Source organism: Panthera uncia, chromosome F1, assembly GCF_023721935.1.
Source record: "Panthera uncia isolate 11264 chromosome F1, Puncia_PCG_1.0, whole genome shotgun sequence".
Lineage (NCBI taxonomy): Eukaryota > Metazoa > Chordata > Mammalia > Carnivora > Felidae > Panthera > Panthera uncia.
The window spans coordinates 40,977,421-40,994,261 of record NC_064813.1 but is presented as its reverse complement, the minus strand read 5'-3'; the positions used below and the strand labels follow the sequence as shown (position 1 = coordinate 40,994,261).

General features: G+C 48.0%; 2 protein-coding genes across 3 annotated transcripts in view; one reads left to right on the top strand and one right to left on the bottom strand.

Annotated features, from left to right (window-relative positions):
• ETNK2 (ethanolamine kinase 2) overlaps positions 1–16,841 on the top strand; it is a 407,034-nt gene that overhangs the window by 294,601 nt on the left and 95,592 nt on the right. The window lies entirely within an intron of this gene.
• LAX1 (lymphocyte transmembrane adaptor 1) lies at positions 5,486–16,431 on the bottom strand. Of its 2 annotated transcripts, none has more exons than XM_049634433.1 (6): positions 16,175–16,431; positions 14,421–14,595; positions 11,182–11,291; positions 10,642–10,752; positions 9,986–10,071; positions 5,486–7,472 (listed from the first exon to the last, which is right to left on the bottom strand). In XM_049634433.1, the coding sequence occupies exons 2-6, from the start codon at positions 14,513–14,515 to the stop codon at positions 6,678–6,680; spliced, it is 1,197 nt and encodes a 398-aa protein (XP_049490390.1). In that variant the 5' UTR covers positions 14,516–14,595; positions 16,175–16,431; the 3' UTR covers positions 5,486–6,677. The 2 variants fall into 2 exon arrangements, with proteins under 2 accessions (XP_049490390.1, XP_049490389.1); XM_049634432.1 differs by lacking the exon at positions 16,175–16,431 and adding an exon at positions 14,824–15,876.

The following is a 16,841-nucleotide window of genomic DNA, read 5'->3' as shown; positions in this document are numbered from 1 at the left end:
ATGGCTTCAGATAGTTTCAGGATCATGTCTCACCAGAGATATTCATCTGTTATGTAGTTGTGGTGGACAAAATAATGCTCCCCTCCCAAAGATGTTCATGTCTTAATCCCTGGAACCTGTGACTATGTCACCTTCATAAAAAGAACTTTACGGTGTAAGTCAAAGATTTTGAGATGGGGAGATTATCCCAGATGATCTGAGAGGGCCCGATATAATCACAAGGATCCTTAGAAGAGGGAGACAAGAGTCTGCATAGTTAATTTCATTTCTTGACTCACCACATTCTACCAATACTTTCTGCCTTTAACTTATTGATGAGGAAGGGAAAGACCGAAGGAAAAAAAAGCCCTATGGATTACCTTATTTTCCCCTTTCTTGCTATGTCATTTTCAGCATAAGTGGTTAAAGCTAATATAAAGATAATGGAAGTAAAAAAGGATATGATAGGTCATTTGTGCCTTCTTTCTGTAATACCAGCTTCCCAAATGGTTTAAGAGTTAGAGTTTCTGGAAGTATTTCCAAGTCAGTATAGGCCCTCAGCCCACAGGGAAACCAGCAGTGATGATAAAGCACCGTGACACTAAGGGAGTCCTCAGGGAGGGGGCATGACAGAGGGACAGCAAAATCCTGTCTTCTGCTCACCATTAAAGGGTGAATCATAAAGAGGGAAGGGGGCTTAGCGACCTCTGTATTTCATACTAAACAGTGTTCCGAGCGAGGTCGCAATCAACATAATACAAACGTGAATGATTAATTTACTGTATTTAACTAACTCGGGAATCATGATGATTAGTTATCTTGATATCTACTTCCTCATCCTGATCTTGAAAAAATTTCCCTCATACTTAGCATTGTCAGGCTCATGAGATGAGATGGTTACTGCAGTTTGGGCGTTCAGCTTAACGCAAAATTTCCTGGCAACTAATATGAGAAAATAAAACTATGCAGGGAAAGAAAGAATTGTAATGTAATAAACAGCCTTTCATTCACTCATTTGTAAAAATTCTCAGAACAAGAAAAACAGAAATGTTACTCTTCGGTATGGGACAGTCTACAATTTATTCCTCATTTTCCCAATTTGGGAGAATGTCTGTAAGTATAACTGGCTTATTGAGGTATAGACATGAGTTGGCTTTATTTTTTCCAGGGCCTGTCCCCTGACTGTGGTTGGTTGAACCCCCCCCCCCCTTTCATACTCGGTGGTACCTCTCTTTACAAATTCTCATTTTGATCTCTTAGGTTTTCATTCTCTTTCTGGTTGCCGGAATTCTCTCATGCTGGTATTTAAGATCTGCTCGAACCTTCATTTTCACCTTGGACACTCACATCTTCTTACCTGACCACGTGAGGTTGCCACCCTCTCTGTGCTTGTCATTGCTTCCCTGGCTAGCCCTGGCTGGCCGTCAGTACCAGACGTGGTGCCTCCTGGGTGGCAGGAATTTAAACACTCGTCGCTTGTGGGGTGAATCTGAACACCCTGCAGAATTCTGCCCACAATACCATCCCCAGGTATGGGAGAATTAGATCCTGGAACAATCTGCCTTGATCCCACTGTCTGAGTCTGTTCAGGCTCTAACAAAAAATACCATAGACTGGCTGGCTTAAACAACAATTTCTCACAGTTCTGGAGGTGAGGAAGTCCAAGATCAAGGTACCATCAGATTTGGTGTCCAGTGAGGCCTGCTTCTCGGTTCACAGATGGCCTTCATCTCCATGTGTCCTCATGTGGCAGAAGGGACAGAGGAGCTCTCTGGGTTCTTTATTTATAAGACTACTAGTCCCATTCCTGAGGGCTCCACCCTTACGATCTAATCATCTCCCGAAGGCCCCACCTCCTAATACCATCACATTGGGGGTTTCAACATACGAATTTGGGGGGCGCACAAATGTTCAGTCTACAGCACCCATTCAAGTGCTTGTGAGGTCACCTTCAGATGGTCTACACCCGACAGATGCATCCCAGAGGCCCCTTACCTGGCACCCTGTTGAGTGGCGCAGGCCCAGTCATCTTTCCCTGGCGACACTCATGGTTGTGAGGCCCAACAGTGGGGGGTTAGCAGCTTCACAGCCCTCTCTCTCTCAGTTCTGACACCACTCCCTTCTTCCTCCTTTTCCTAGGGTATGAGGCACTCTGCAGAAAGAGGTGGTTACCACTCACCCAGGGATGGGGACAGCGAAGGAGGAAAGAACCTCTCTTCCTGAACCTCATACTCCTCAAAGGCCAGCCTCCAACATGTTAGTCCTTGACCGCGGAGCAGGAACAAGGCGTGGTGGAGAGCGGCACTTGGTAGGACTGATTTTCTGCTCTCAGTAAGCCCTGAGAGGGGTAGGCTGACCCCTGACAGCCCAGAGTATGCTAAATTCAGAATGTGAGGTGTTTTATACCAAGCTTGAGGCTCTCGCGCGGATTTCTGAACAACAGAAAAAACCTCCCTCAACATTTTATGGTATGCGTACAAGCGCTGAAACCACATCATCAATCATCAATAACTTGCTTTTATCTTGGGCAGTGTGCTAAGATCCACAGTGAATACAAAGGGCTCCAGTATATTTTCCTGCAGGCAAAACGATACAGATTAATAGGGAGGCTGATCATATACATCAACCAAACAATGCAGAAAAAAAAAATACCCAGAACAATGACACTAGCTTACGCTTTAATGTCATATCCGTTTTGCAGAAGAAGGAACGAAGGCATATTTATTTAAATGGGATGAGACTAGATGTCTTCGCTCCCAGCTTTATTCACGCTTTAAAATTATTTTTTTAGGGGCACCTGGGTGGCTCAGTCGGTTAAGTGTCTGGCTTTGGCTCAGGTCATGACCTCACGGTTGGTGGGTTCGAGCCCCACATCGGGCTCTGTGCTGACAGCTCGGAGCCTGGATCCTGCTTCCGATTCTGTGTCTCCCTCTCTCTCTCTCCCCCTCTCCTGCTTGCGCTTTGTCTCTCTGTCTCCCAAAAATAAAATAAACATTAAAAATTTTTTTAATTATTATTTTTTTATTTTGAAATAATTTACAGAAGAGCTGCAAAAATAGTACAAAGAATTTCTGTATACCCTTCACCCAGCTTCCCCTAATGTTAACATCTTACATAGCCATGGTACAATGATCAAAACTAAGAAACTAACATTAATGTAATACTATTAACTAAAATATGGATTTTTCGAATGTAATCATTTTTCCCCACTAATGTCCTTTTCTTCTACCAGGACCCAATATGAGGTACCATTTTGTATCTACTCAACATATCTCTTTAACACCCTCCAATCTGCAACAGTTTCTTAGTCTTTCCTTGTTTTTAATGACTTTTAATACTTTTAAGAGTCCCAGTCAGGGGACTACCTGGGTGGCTCAGTTGGTTAAGCATCCAGCTCTTGATTTCAACTCAGGTCATGATCTCATGGTTCTGTGAGAGTTCGAGCCCTCTGTCGGGCTCTGCACTGACAGTGTGGAGCTTGCTTGGGATCTTCTCTCTCTCTCCCTCTCTCTCTGTCCCTCCCCTGCTTGCACACACACACACACACACACACACTCTCTCTCTCTCTCAAAATAAATAAACTTAAAAAAAAAAAGAGTTCTGCTCAGGTATTTGTAGAATGTCATGCAATCTGGGTTTTCTGATTTTTTTTTCTCATTATAAGAATGGGATTTTGTGGATTTGAGGGAAGAATACTACAGAGGTGAAGTACCCTTGTCCTTGATCATATAACAGCATGACTTATTACTGGTAAGTTAACCTTGATCACATGGTTCAGGTGATGTCTGTTGAGTGTCTCCACTCTAAATTTACTCCCCTGCCCCTTCTATATTTAAGAAAAGAGTCACTAAATCCAGCCCTTACTAAAGGGGAGGGGAATTAAGTTCCAGGGTGAGTATTGAATAATTTGTGGACCTGTGTTAAAGTCATTACAGTAACGTATAGATATTTTGGAGGAGATCTCTGAAGCTATGCAACTGTCTTATTTCTCTTTAAAGTGTCATCTACTAGGGGTGCCTGAGTGGCTCAGTTGGTTAAGTGTTTGACTTCAGCTCAGGTCATGATCTCGTGGCTTGTGAGTTCGAGCCCCACGTCCGCCTCTGTGCTGACAGCTCAGAGCCTGGAGCGTGCTTGGGATTCTGTGTCTCCCTCTCCCTCTGTTCCTCCCCCACTTGTACTCTGTCTCCGTTTCCCTCTCAAAAGTTGAAAAACATTAATAAAGGAAAAAAAAAAAGTGTCATCCACTAATTTTAGCATTCATTAGGACTTGCTCACAGCAATTATTCTGTGGTATCTTTTTTTTTTTTATTATTATCTTTTAATTCCAGCGTTGTCAACATACAGCTCTGTGGTGTCTCAATAGTGATTTTCTTTTCCCCTCATTTCTCCTATACTTATTATTCAGAATTCATCTGGAAAGACAGTTTATTCCTTTCTTCCATTTTATTCATTTATTGGTATGGACTCAAGAATATTTTGTTGAGCTATAGATTTGTATCATAATTACTTGTTTTCATTACTTTGCCCCTGGGGATTCTTTTAGTTGACTCCTTTTTTTTTTTTTTTATTTTTATTTTTTAACATTTATTTTATTTTTGAGACAGAGAGAGGCAGCATGAATGGGGGAGGGTCAGAGAGAGGGAGACACAGAATCTGAAACAGGCTCCAGGCTTTGGGCTGTCAGCACAGAGCCCAACGCGGGGCTTGAACTCACGGACCGTGAGATCATGACCTGAGCCGAAGTCGGCCGCTTAACTGACTGAGCCACCCAGGCGCCCCTAGTTGACTCCTTTTGACATGCCTTCATCTTTTCTTGTCTTTTCTTCCCCCCTTCTTTCTTTTTCTTCCTTCCTTCCTTCCTTTTCTTTCCTTTCTTTTCTTTCTTTCTTTCTTTCTTTCTCTTTCTTTCATCTACAAGAAGGTCAACCTCCCCATGTGTTTTCCCAGTCCCAGCTCTAGAACTAGCCATTTTTCCAAGAAGCTCTGTTTCCTTTTATTGAGAATGATATTTAGAAACCAAGAGCTGAGTGCTCAGTGTGTCCGTTGCTTTCCGGGGTGTCATTGCTTCTAGATGTCCCAGTGGACAGAGCTGAGAAATATATGTATACTAGCCTATTTCTATACATATCTATATTTATTTCTGTATCTATTCATACCTATATCAAAGTAAACAAGAGTTCACACTATGCCTCCAACTCTAGTTCATCAACACCACAGAGTTTATTGTACTTGTCACCTCTTTTTCTGATAGTAAGAAATCTGCTTCTCCTTATCTATATTTACTCATTTGTTCAAACTTAGTATACGTTTAAAGAGTTTCAGAATCGCTAACCTGTCCTCCTCTGAGATACAAACTTACCAACTAGAGTACAGTGTTATGTACAGGTTTTTTTGTGTGTGTGTGTCTTTATCTTACAGTTTCAAGTGAAAACATTATTTTCCAAAGTTAATTAGTCAGCTCCTTCCCCCTCGGCCCCACCTTCAGTGAGGCTATATCATACATTCGTAAGACAGTTAGGTTTTATTTGTCTTAATCTGCATTCCATCATGGCTTCCCCTGACAGCATGGTTAATTACAAAAAAATTACATACAATAAAAGTCACTCGTTGGGCTGTATAGTTTTTTTGTGTTTTGACAAATTTATAGAGTCATGTATCCATCACCACAGTACCAATACAGAATAGCCCCATCACCCTAAAAATTCCTTTATAGTAAACTTCTCTCCTTTCCCCAAACCTGACAACTACTGACCTGTTTTCCTTCCATATAGTTTTGCCTTTTCCAGAAGGTCATAGAAATGGAATCATACAATACGTAGATTTTTAGGTCTAGCATCTTTCACTTAGCCAAATGCACTTACGATTTGTCCTTGTGGTCACATGAACCAATAGTTCATTCCTTTTTCCTGTTGAGTATAGACAACCTCGTTGTGTGGATATACCACAGTTTGTTTTTCCATTTACCTGTTGAAGGGCATCTGAGTTATTTCTAGTTTTGGCATTATGAATAAAGCTGCTATAAATAGTCACGTATGGGCTATTGCATGAACACAAATTTTCAATTCTCTTGGGTCAACACCTAGTACTGGAATGGCTGGGTTGTATAATACACGCATGCTTTTAAGAAACTATCAAATAGCTTTCCAAAGTGGATACTATACTTTGCAATGAATGACTATTCCTGGCGTTCCACATCTTTCTCTAGCATTTGGTTGTCCACACTCTTTTTCAAGTGGCAGCTGCTGCCCCACCCCAACTCTGACTTGTCCCTTCTTTTTGGCCTCTGCCTGGATTACAGACGAATCTGCATTCTTGCTTTGCAGCCTGCTGGTATTTGTGAAGGTAATGCTTTTAGGCTACTTCACGTTTCCACTGTGCACTAAAGTACTATCGCATTTTTAATCTGCTAACCATCCTATAAGGCAGTTTCAGCAAACATTCTTAGGTTGGTATGAGAGATAACAGCACCCTGCTTCAGAAGAATTCCTTTCTGGCTTTCCCAGACCTTGGCTTTTGTGACTTCCTTAACTCCTGTGTATCTCGACCTCTTTGTACTACTCCACCTGAGAGAACCCACTGAAATACAAGGATGTTCAAGGGTCTTTACCAGACCCTGTGGTGGCTGTGGATCTGGCAGGATAGACTACTCCCCATAGCTCTCCAGCTGGGTGCCTGGGGCCTAATTCTTCAGGAAGGAGCTATGCGTCTGGCCCCTTGGGGTCCATGTCTCCGAAGTTGGCAGCTAACACATTCTCGTAGTCATCAGAGGCCTCATTTGGCATCTCTTCTCCATGTTTCATCTGACTAGTCTCCTTCTGTGCAGATGGCAGAGAGGTCACATAATCCCCTAGAGCCAGGAACCTCCCTGACTGCATGACAAATTGGACGTGGGTCCCTGGACCATCTGTCCTGCCTTCTACATGGTCTGTGTTTGAGGATGTCCCTTCTTCCTCCGCCTGCTGCTGGTTTCCACTGGCATGTGCCGATGGGACATTTTCATAATCTCTGTAGCACTGAGAAACCATCCAGGGCTGCTTCCCGTGGATGGCCTCAAGGTTCAACCCTGCCATGTTGACATAGTCATTTGAGGTCTCAGAAGAACTTTCCTCATCGCTGAGCGGATCATCGCTCTCAGACCTTGGAGACCAAAAACTGGTGTGGTCACTGGCATTCCCACAGCCCTGCTCTCTTTCCTCAGTAAGCTCCAGCTTCTGAGCATTTGGGGGGGCAAAACTGTTCGTGGGGGTGGCGTTGGCAGACGCCAGAAGAGTCTCAGCAATCTGTTCCGCCGTGGGGACATTGATGTAATCTCTGGAATCCTCTGAAGAAATGCTCAGGCAGTCTCTGGCTGCTGTGACATTGACATAGTGTGCTGAGGGAGTGAGGTCCCCACGCATCTGGAGCCCTGTGGCATTGTCATAGATGCCTACTGCATAGCCGTTGGCAGGATAATGGTCTCTGTGCACCCAGAGGACATTGCCTGCTTGGGAGGGCTAAGAACAAGAAGAGAAGGGTAGTGATAGGATATGGAAGCGGAAATATGGGCAAAGCCTTTCTACTTCCCCAGCCAGTACTACTGTCTGATATTTCTTTTACTTGTTTCTTCCCCTTGGGGGAAAAATCTCTAAATCTCTAAATCGACTGCAAGGCTTTGATTTTTTTTTTAATTTTTTTTTTACGTTTTATTTATTTTTGAGACAGGGAGAGACAGAGCATGAACAGGGGAGGGTCAGAGAGAGGGAGACACAGAATCCGAAACAGGCTCCAGGCTCTGAGCTGTCAGCACAGAGCCCGACGCGGGGCTCGAACCCACGGACTGCGAGATCATGACCTGAGCCGAAGTCGGCCGCCCAACCGACTGAGCCACCCAGGCGTCCCTAATTTTTTTTTTTTTTTTTAATGTTCGTTTATTCTTGACACAGAGAGAGACAGAGCATGAGCAGAGCAGGGGAGGGGCAGAGAGAAAGATACACACAGAATCCGAAGCAGGCTCCAGGGTCCGAGCAGTCAGCACAGGGTCCGAGCAGTCAGCACAGAGCCCGACGCGGGGCTCGAACTCACAGACCGAGAGATCGTGACCGGTGCCGAAATCCGACGCTCAACCGACTGAGCCACGCAGGCGCCCCCCGGACTGCAAGGCTTTAGATGCTAGGCAGGTATGAGAGAAGAGGAGAGCAACCGTGTACGTGTAACAACACAGAGTAAGTGTAAGTTTAGCAACAGTGTAGATGTGTAAATTGCTGCTAGTTTTTGGCCACAGCATGGGTGTTCACCGGGGAGTGTGGGGGGGGAGTGTGATAAACTGGACACAGCCTGCTGCCTCAGAACCCACTGAGACAATGTAGCTAAAAGTAGCGACTCAGCCCCGGACCCAGGGTGCAAATCCCAGCCTCGCTACTCTGTGCTGGGTTTGGGCAAGTTGCTTAATCTCTCCGTGGCATTACTTTCCAGCATGGGAAATGAGGATAATCATAATACCTATATAATACAGGTGTTTGTGAGGAGTAAGTGTATGACCATGTGCCAAGTGTTTGGAATAGCTCCTGCCGCGTCAAAAACACTAACAAATGCTTGCTGTTATTATTAAAGGGGCGGCTGACCTAAAGGCTCAGATGATTCTGGCCATTTAGGGATGCCGGTCTGAAATTTCCAGAGCTTCTGACTTTTCAAGAAAAGCCTCCAGACTTGAATGCGAAACCTTTTAGATTTTTACCTGTTGGCAATTGGTTCAAAATGTTCGTCACACACTACAGAGCCCAAGCCAGACACGTTGTGGCCTTACCTGGGTTTGGCACTCTGAATGCAAAATCCCCTCGGGATTCCCCACCCCGCCTCGCCCCCACCCCCAAGGGCTGGAACTCACTTTGGCAGCGGAGTTTCCTCTTTCCTGCCCTTCATCGGCCACGCAGGCTTGCTCCCCCAGGAAGTCTTAGAGGTGGGAGCAGAGCCCAAGGATGGGGTATAGGGGAGGATGGCGGGAAGATGGTCTCATCGTATTCGAACCCTAAATCTTTGGGTTTTGGGTAGGCTGGAGAGCAGGGGGTCAGCAGCAGCGGGACTGTGTTCACTTGAGATGATCACAAACCGATTCTTCGACAAGCAAACAAGGACTTATCTATGGAAATGAGCCCCCTGAGTTTCAAAGTCCTCCCTTTACCGTGTCGGGTGCCACAGTGTTGTGGGAGTCCTCCCTGGGGGCTGCCTTCCGAGCCTGATCACAGGACACGTGGACTTATCGGTACTCGTTATACTACTCCCCTGGTCACCGCAAAAACGATCCCACATTTGGGGCGCCTGGGTGGCTCAGTCCGTTAAGCGTCCAACTTCAACTCAGGTCATGATCTCACACTCCGTGAGTTCGAGTCCCACGTGGGGCTCTGTGCTGACAGCTCAGAGCCTGAAGCCTGCTTCGGATTCTGTGTCTCCCTCTCTCTCTCTGCCCCTCCCCCATGTGCACTCTCTCTCTCTCAAAAATAAATAAACATTAAAAGAAAAATTTTAAAAAAAATCCCACGTTTGATCAAACACTTTTGACGCCAGCTACGGGGCTCAGTGACCTACAAATATACCTGCCCCGGAGGATAATTGAAATAGTTTGGCACAGGCCCCAGAAGTTATTACCACGGCAGGGCTTTTAGGGTGTTTTGAGCACCGACAGCCTTGTTGGAATGCTTGTGTGCCCTCCTGAGGTGATTACTTGGAAGGGGACAGGACTCCTTTGATAAAGGGTTACCTGTCTTGGTGAAAACAATCCATTTCAGTCCTTGAATATATGTGCCCTGGTGCCTTGCTTAACATCACAAACACTTGTGCCTATCTTTCTTCATTTCTCTCCCTGGGCAGTAGGGAGGTTCCCAGGCTAGTCTTCCCAATATATTAATAGGGTCACAGGGTGACTGCCAAAGGACATGTGGTTTGCTCTGTGGCCTGAACTCCTTTCCCCCAATTCTTCTGCCAGAGACACATCCTTTCTCCCAAGGGACTTGTCCTTCCCCTGGACTCTTACCACATGCTCAGAAGGAGGGGTCTCAGAATGTCTGGAGAGGAGGCTCTCGGTACTGAAAATACGGTTACTCCTTGGCTGACGTCTCCCTGAAAGGACAGAGGACAAACCCTGAGGATGGCTGGCCGGTGCCCTGAGCGCTCCAGCCTGAGCAGTCCCTGCATCGTGGGTGAAGTGGGTTTATATGGCGTCTGGTAGTTGGGGCCTGGTGTTCTTTGGTAAGAGAGTCAGAGCTACGGGCATGATGTGCTCTGAGCCCGGGAACTGCCCTCAGCTTCTAGCAGAGGACAGGAGGACACTAACTAGCACAGGGGCTGGGGAGGCTGGGAAGTTGGCTCCTGGGGCGAACCTTCCCTGCCTGTAATGCCGGAGGCCATGTTCTCCTCTCTGTCTTCCCCATCCCTAGACACACTCACCTGTCCTTTGCTAACCTCACATCAAGGCGAACCAAACCCTCCAACCTTTGTAGAGCCCCCTACCTCCCTTTTTAGAGCTTTCTAGGCCCCCAGTGTTTCCTCCTATCCCCTCCTCTTCCATGCTCCCTGAAGGGCACAACGTCTGAAAATTTAAAGAATGCTGCCTCTGGGCGGTGAGAGGTACATTCTGGGCGTAGAAGGTCAGTAACGTCTGCAGTCCATGGATTAGAAAGAAAAACCTACCCAGGTCTTCTTGCCTCTGGGGCAAGGAGTCATAAATATTTTTGGCTCCTTGTCTGGGTCGAGACAGCGTCAGTAAGGGCATGACGGTAACTCGGAAGTAAGGAACTTGTCCTGCAAGGCAATGACAGAGATGGAGATCGTGGCAGAGGCCAGTGGCACAGAACGTGGGGACCTTTGGGGATGAGGTGGTCCCTGAAAATATTCTCCACCCTCACTATGTATCATAAAATATACATTTTCACAGCTGCCCAATTCCATTTGAGCCAGAAGACTTGGTAGACAGAAGCAGGAGGAAGAAACGGGGGGGCCGGGGGCGAGGGTTGGGACACAAAAGTCCCAGGGCAACGGCTTTCAAAATGGAGACACAGCGTAGACTCTCGAGTGAGACAAGGACCAACGTGTCAGAGAAGAATAGAGGATTCCGCAGTGTGATAGTTTATCCCTGGAGAATAAACTGGGCTTTAAACGCCAGGCTAGATTATCGACCCTGCGGGGGTGGGGGGGGGGTGGGTCTCAACTCTGGGCGAACAAGGGACTCACGCTTCTTCAATTTATTCCAGTTCCACAGGCCGTAGAAAATCATGGTGGTCAGGAGGATGGCGAGGAAGCCCGCAAACCCAGAGAAGATGGCACTGCTGTGGTCTTTATGTCTGTGAGGAAAACCAAGGGGCAGCTGTAGGAGGCTGAGGAGGTTGGAGAAGGTGCTTTCAACAGGAATTGGAGCCCGAGGACTTGGAATGGGAGCTGAGTGCCGGAAAGCGGAGGTGGGTAGGCCGTTTGGCTGAAGAGAGGGTCTTCTCTATGGACAGAGGGACACTGGACACAGGAGAAGGGAACTGTCCCTTCTGAATGCCGGATTCTAGACTCAGAAAGGCAGAGTAATGTATCAGAGATCCCACGGGTAGGAAGGGGCAGGGATAGAATGCGAGTTGAGGTCTGTTTGGACCCAACGATCGTGCTCTTTCTACCGCACTACATTATCCTCTGAGTTTGCAAGACCATGCTCCTCTGCCCTTACTTCCCCTTATCCCCTACTCCTGGGCTTCCTGTCTTGTGGGGAAGAGGGGTTACCCCACGCACAGTGAGGGAGCTCTCTGTGCCAGAGTCCAGCCTGCAGGCACTTGAGCCACCCCCATGCACCAACGTGTGGAGCTGGCCGCCAAGCAACATTTGCTGTTTCGTGGGGTGTAACCGGTGCAAAGGCAGGAGCCGGTTTGTGCTGCTGGCGATTCCCTGACAGGACTGGGGCTGCTGCCACTGTAACAAGAGCCAACAGAGGTTACGGCGGGAATCGCCAGGGGACCTGCTACCTCCAAATATCAGAAAGCCGATCAGCTACCAGGGAAGGGTTTTGTCCTCCCGAGGCCTAGGCTTGTTTACCCAATTTACACTGGACATTTCCGCCAGGCTCCCCAGTGGACGTCTCCAGCCAGATAGGCCTCAGACGGAATGCCTGTTCTTCTCTCATAAGCCTGCTTCTCCTGTGGTGTCTCCCGTCATCTAGTGGCTCAGTCAGAAACCTTGGAGCCGTCCTTGAGCGCTCCTTTTCGTTCACACCTCACTTCCGGTCAAGCAGCAGATTCCGTCTGCTCCATCCTGGGCATCTTTCCCGAACCCAGTCACCTCTTGCTCCTCCACTGCCAACGCTCGGTCCATGTGGAGGTTTGCAGCACCCTCCCGCATGCGACGCCTGGCTTTCCCTCTTGACCCCGGCCTATTATCTTCACGCACGAGCCAGTGTGGTCCTCCTGACAGTAAACCAGGTCACGTCCCCCATATTCTTGTGACCTGCATCACACTTGGGAAGACAGCCACAGTCCCTACCCAGTGAAGACGTCCCGGCACCTTACGTGCTGGCCTCTGTCTGTCTTCTGACCTCGTCTCCTACCACTTTCCATCTGACTTTGACAGCTAGGATTCGAGGCTCTTCTTTGTCCGTGCAAAGCATAGTCCTGCCTCCGACCCACAGGGCCCTCTCCCAGGTGTCTGCGTAGCTCGGTCCATCATTTCACTCAGGTCTCTTCTGAAATGTCACCTGTTCAGACAGGCCCTCCCAGTCCACACTCTATTACTCTCGGTCCCCTTAACTCTGCTCTCGTTTTTTCAGACTTAAGGCTGACTGGCATTATATTATATAGCGATTTGTTTATCTGTTAAGATCTGACTTTTCCACTTGACTGTAAGCTCCAGGAGGCCACGGACTTGTCTATCCTGTTTATCTGGTGCCTGGAACAGTGCCTGATACTTACTAAGGGCATGATGAATATTTGTTGAATGAGTGCGTAAATTAATAAACACGAAGGAATGTAGAAGTGATGATTTCTGGGGGGATTCCGAGTTCTGACAACTTTATGAATTCATTCCCCATCAATGCTCGTATTCACCTGCAGGTGACATATATTTGTTTGTCATGGTAATAACATTTATTTCCCTGAACGACAGCGATTTTAAATTGATCATTTTTGGGGCGCCTGGGTGGCTCAGTTGGTTAAGCATCTGATTTCAGCTCAGGTCATGATCTCGTGATTCGTGAGTTAGAGCCCCACAGCTTGGAGCCTGGAGGCTGCTTTGGATTCTGTCTGTCTGTCTGTCTCTCTCTCTGCCCCTCCCCCATTCACACTCTGTCTCTCCCTCGCTCTCAAAAATAAAAGGAAATATTAAAAAAATGTGTTTGACGGGGCGCCTGGGTGGCTCAGTCGGTTGAGCGGCCGACTTCGGCTCAGGTCATGATCTCACGGTCCGTGAGTTCGAGCCCCGCGTCGGGCTCTGTGCTGACAGCTCAGAGCCTGGAGCCTGTTTCAGATTCTGTGTCTCCCTCTCTCTGACCCTCCCCCATTCATGCTCTGTCTCTCTCGGTCTCAAAAATAAATAAACGTTAAAAAAAAGTTAAAAAAAATATTAAAAAAAAAAATGTGGGGGCGCCTGGGTGGCGCAGTCGGTTAAGCGTCCGACTTCAGCCAGGTCACGATCTCGCGCTCCGTGAGTTCGAGCCCCGCGTCAGGCTCTGGGCTGATGGCTCGGAGCCTGGAGCCTGTTTCCGATTCTGTGTCTCCCTCTCTCTCTCTGCCCCTCCCCTGTTCATGCTCTGTCTCTCTCTGTCCCAAAAATAAAAATAAAAAACGTTGAAAAAAAATTAAAAAAAAAATGTGTTTGTTATCGCAGCACTGAGATTTATACCCACCAGTGTTGCTAAAGCTTCAACTGCTGATGGGGTTTTTTTTTTTTTTTATTGTGAGTATGATACTGAAAGTTTTAGCAGTAAAATTTATATCCACGATTAGTTCTGTGAGATTTTATATGCTAAAGATATAGCTTTATCACATCTATGATTGCATTTTTCATTCATGGGAAAGTTTTTAGGACCTAAAAACACATCATTGAAAAAAGTAGGCCTTTTGTTTCCATTATGGGAGGGCCTAGTTTTTTGTGTGTTTTTTTGTGGTGGGGGACTGGTGGTTGGGACCTGAGACAGGAAAGATTGGGGACAGCGATGGACTGGGTCTCTGGGAGGTCAGAAATCCAACCAGGCCAGGCAGCGAGCTCTAGGGAAATCCTGTGTTATCACAGCCACCCCCTGCGACTCCTTTTTTCTCATCAACACCAATTCCTTTCCTCCCAGCAGCCCTGAGAAAACTTCTCTAAGCCTGGAGTTTGGTGGTCTCAGTGGACCTGATCCTGGCTGTGAGGGCTAGGAGCACTGCTGGGGTAGAGCGCCCCCCCCCCCCCCAAGGGTCCACCAGGGATGTCTGTCTAAATCTGGGGAGGGTGGAGTCACTCACCTGTCCAGGCTGCCACCAGTTTCCTGCAGTGTCCTGGCCTCCGAGGTCCCCCCTCTGATTTCTGAAAGGGTTGGGGTGATCATATCCATTGCCATGGGAACCTCTCTGGCTTCAGCTTCTTCTAAGCCTTCTCTTAATTCTCATCAGCTAGTGCATGTGGCCACTTCTCCTGGATCTTCCCAAGTTGTCGACCCCCAGGAGAAAAGGCAAAATTGGTTTGTGTTTTACATATCATCATGACCACTTTTTTAAGTAGATAAGAACGATGGACACCCTCCCCATCCCCATGTTTTCCAATCTTTCTAGAACTTTCTTTCCCCCCGCCAACTTTCTACCTTGCATCTACCTTGCAACTGTCAGGCTGCGTTGACCCCAAATACAAAAACAACAGGTTCGCTTCTACCTGGATGTGGCTACAGTGCCGGAGGCGAGACCTCAGCCGGGTATGGTGTCCCCCAAGCGACGTGGCTCAGGGAGACGCTACGCTCTCTGCCTTCTGGTGGAAGTATGAGGGGCAAGGAGGGGGGAACTGCCAAGAGGCCCGAGAGAGAGGCTCTGTGAGAAGCCCATCCTCCCCCAACCCTCAAAGCAGACAGAAAAGAGCAAACATTTTGCCAGAATGGAAACAGAGAGTCGTCACAGGAAATGACACCACCAATGTGCTAATGAAGTTTGGGGCACAGGAAACACTGCTCAGCTACAATAAGATAGCAGAAACCATGTCTTCACCCCTGTTCCCTGGGTTGGCTGGGTGCGCTGTGGTCTGTGGGGAGTGTGGCTAAAGATGGGACAAGGTGGAGGGAGATTCATGACTGTTCCTTTGGGTTCTGAGGCAGGGAGGCAGGCTATTTTCATAGACACTTCCCTGAGTGATTTTGACAAAGCTGGTCTGTGTTTCACGTTCTGAGACTCTCTGGGTATTACCCTAAGGATGCTGGGTCAGCAGGGCCCCTGGAGGCCATCCCCTCCTGAAGCCCTGCCCTCCGTGGCCCCTGTCGGCTGGCTGTCTCCCTCACAGGACTCTTCTGGAGATCTGTCACAGTCCTGCTTGTTGTGTGGCTATCTCAGAGGCCAGAGACCCCATACCCCGTGTCTACCCAAAGTGTCCCAAACTTACACAGCTGTTCAATATGTGTTTCTAGCTCCCTTCTCCTCTTTCCTTTTTCCATCTCCTAAAACTCTCTTTGCATCTCGGGAGAGTCCAAAAAGAAGGGGCCACTAAGACTCTTATGAGGATGTGAAGAAGGGCTTCTGAGGGGCGCCTGGGTGGCTCAGTCCGTCAAGCATGCGACTTCAGCTCAGGTCATGCTCCGGGAGTAGTCTGTGAGTTCGAGCCCCACGTCAGGCTCTGTGCCGACAGCTCAGAGCCCGGAGCCTGCTTCAGATTCTGTGTCTCCCTCTCTCTCTGCCCTCCCCCTGCCCCACTCACGTTCTGTCTCTCAAAAATAATTTAACGTTAAAAAAAAAAAAAAAAAAAAGCAAAGAAAGAAGGGCCTTTGACTTGGCTTTCCAGAAGGCAATGGACTCCCAGAGGGATAGCACGGAATACAGACAGTGCCTCAGCACCATGTCTCTTCTGCCTCTTCCCAGTGGACCCTGAGGCCCATGGCCTCCCGGGGCTGCTCTCCCCTGCTTTGCGCGTCCAGGCTCTCACAAGGCCCTCAGGGCAGGGGGGCCGCTGGTGGGTCCTGGCCGGCTGTCCCCAGAGCTCTGCCTTTCCAGGTGCCCGCTGCCCTCCCTCCACGCAGCCTTACCCGGTAGGAAGCAGAGGTGGTTCAGAGGCCGCTGGTTCGAGAGCCGGAAGCTGGGTGTCTGCCTGCTTGTCCTTCGGATGGGGTCTGCGTAGAGCTAGGACTCCTCAGGAGAAGATCCATTGCTCCATGGCCCTGGTGGCCGGGACTGGTGGAAGAGAGAAGCTAGGCTCCCCAGGCCTGTCCTGAGCCTCTGGTGCCAGAAGGCTGTGTGCAAACTGGGAGTTTGGAAGGCGGTCCAAGAGAAGGGCCAATGGAACCAAACCTCAGAACAGCTACTTTCAAAAAAAAAATTTTTTTTTTTTTTTTTAAAGAAATTCTCTTGCGTGATCATCTTAAGGCCTTGGTTCTCTTATCTACCCAGAATGCTTGAGTCAGACTGATCTTCCCTCCGGGTCTCCTGACTCTCTCCTCCCCCCCCCGTCCCGCCCCCCCAGCTTGAGGGAAACAGCCTTCTGAAAGGAGGCTTTGCAGACAAGCTCCAGGTTTTCAGACCCAGCTGCGCCCTGTCGCCCTGTTCTCCTTTCCCTCCCCGTCGTGCAACAAACCAATCAAACCAACAAATGAGAACACAAAATAGGTGTGTGAAATTATGCATCACAATAATGGAAGAAAACGACTCACTCCTGGGAAATAGGGTATATGGTTTAAATCTGATTGCTCTGGTGTT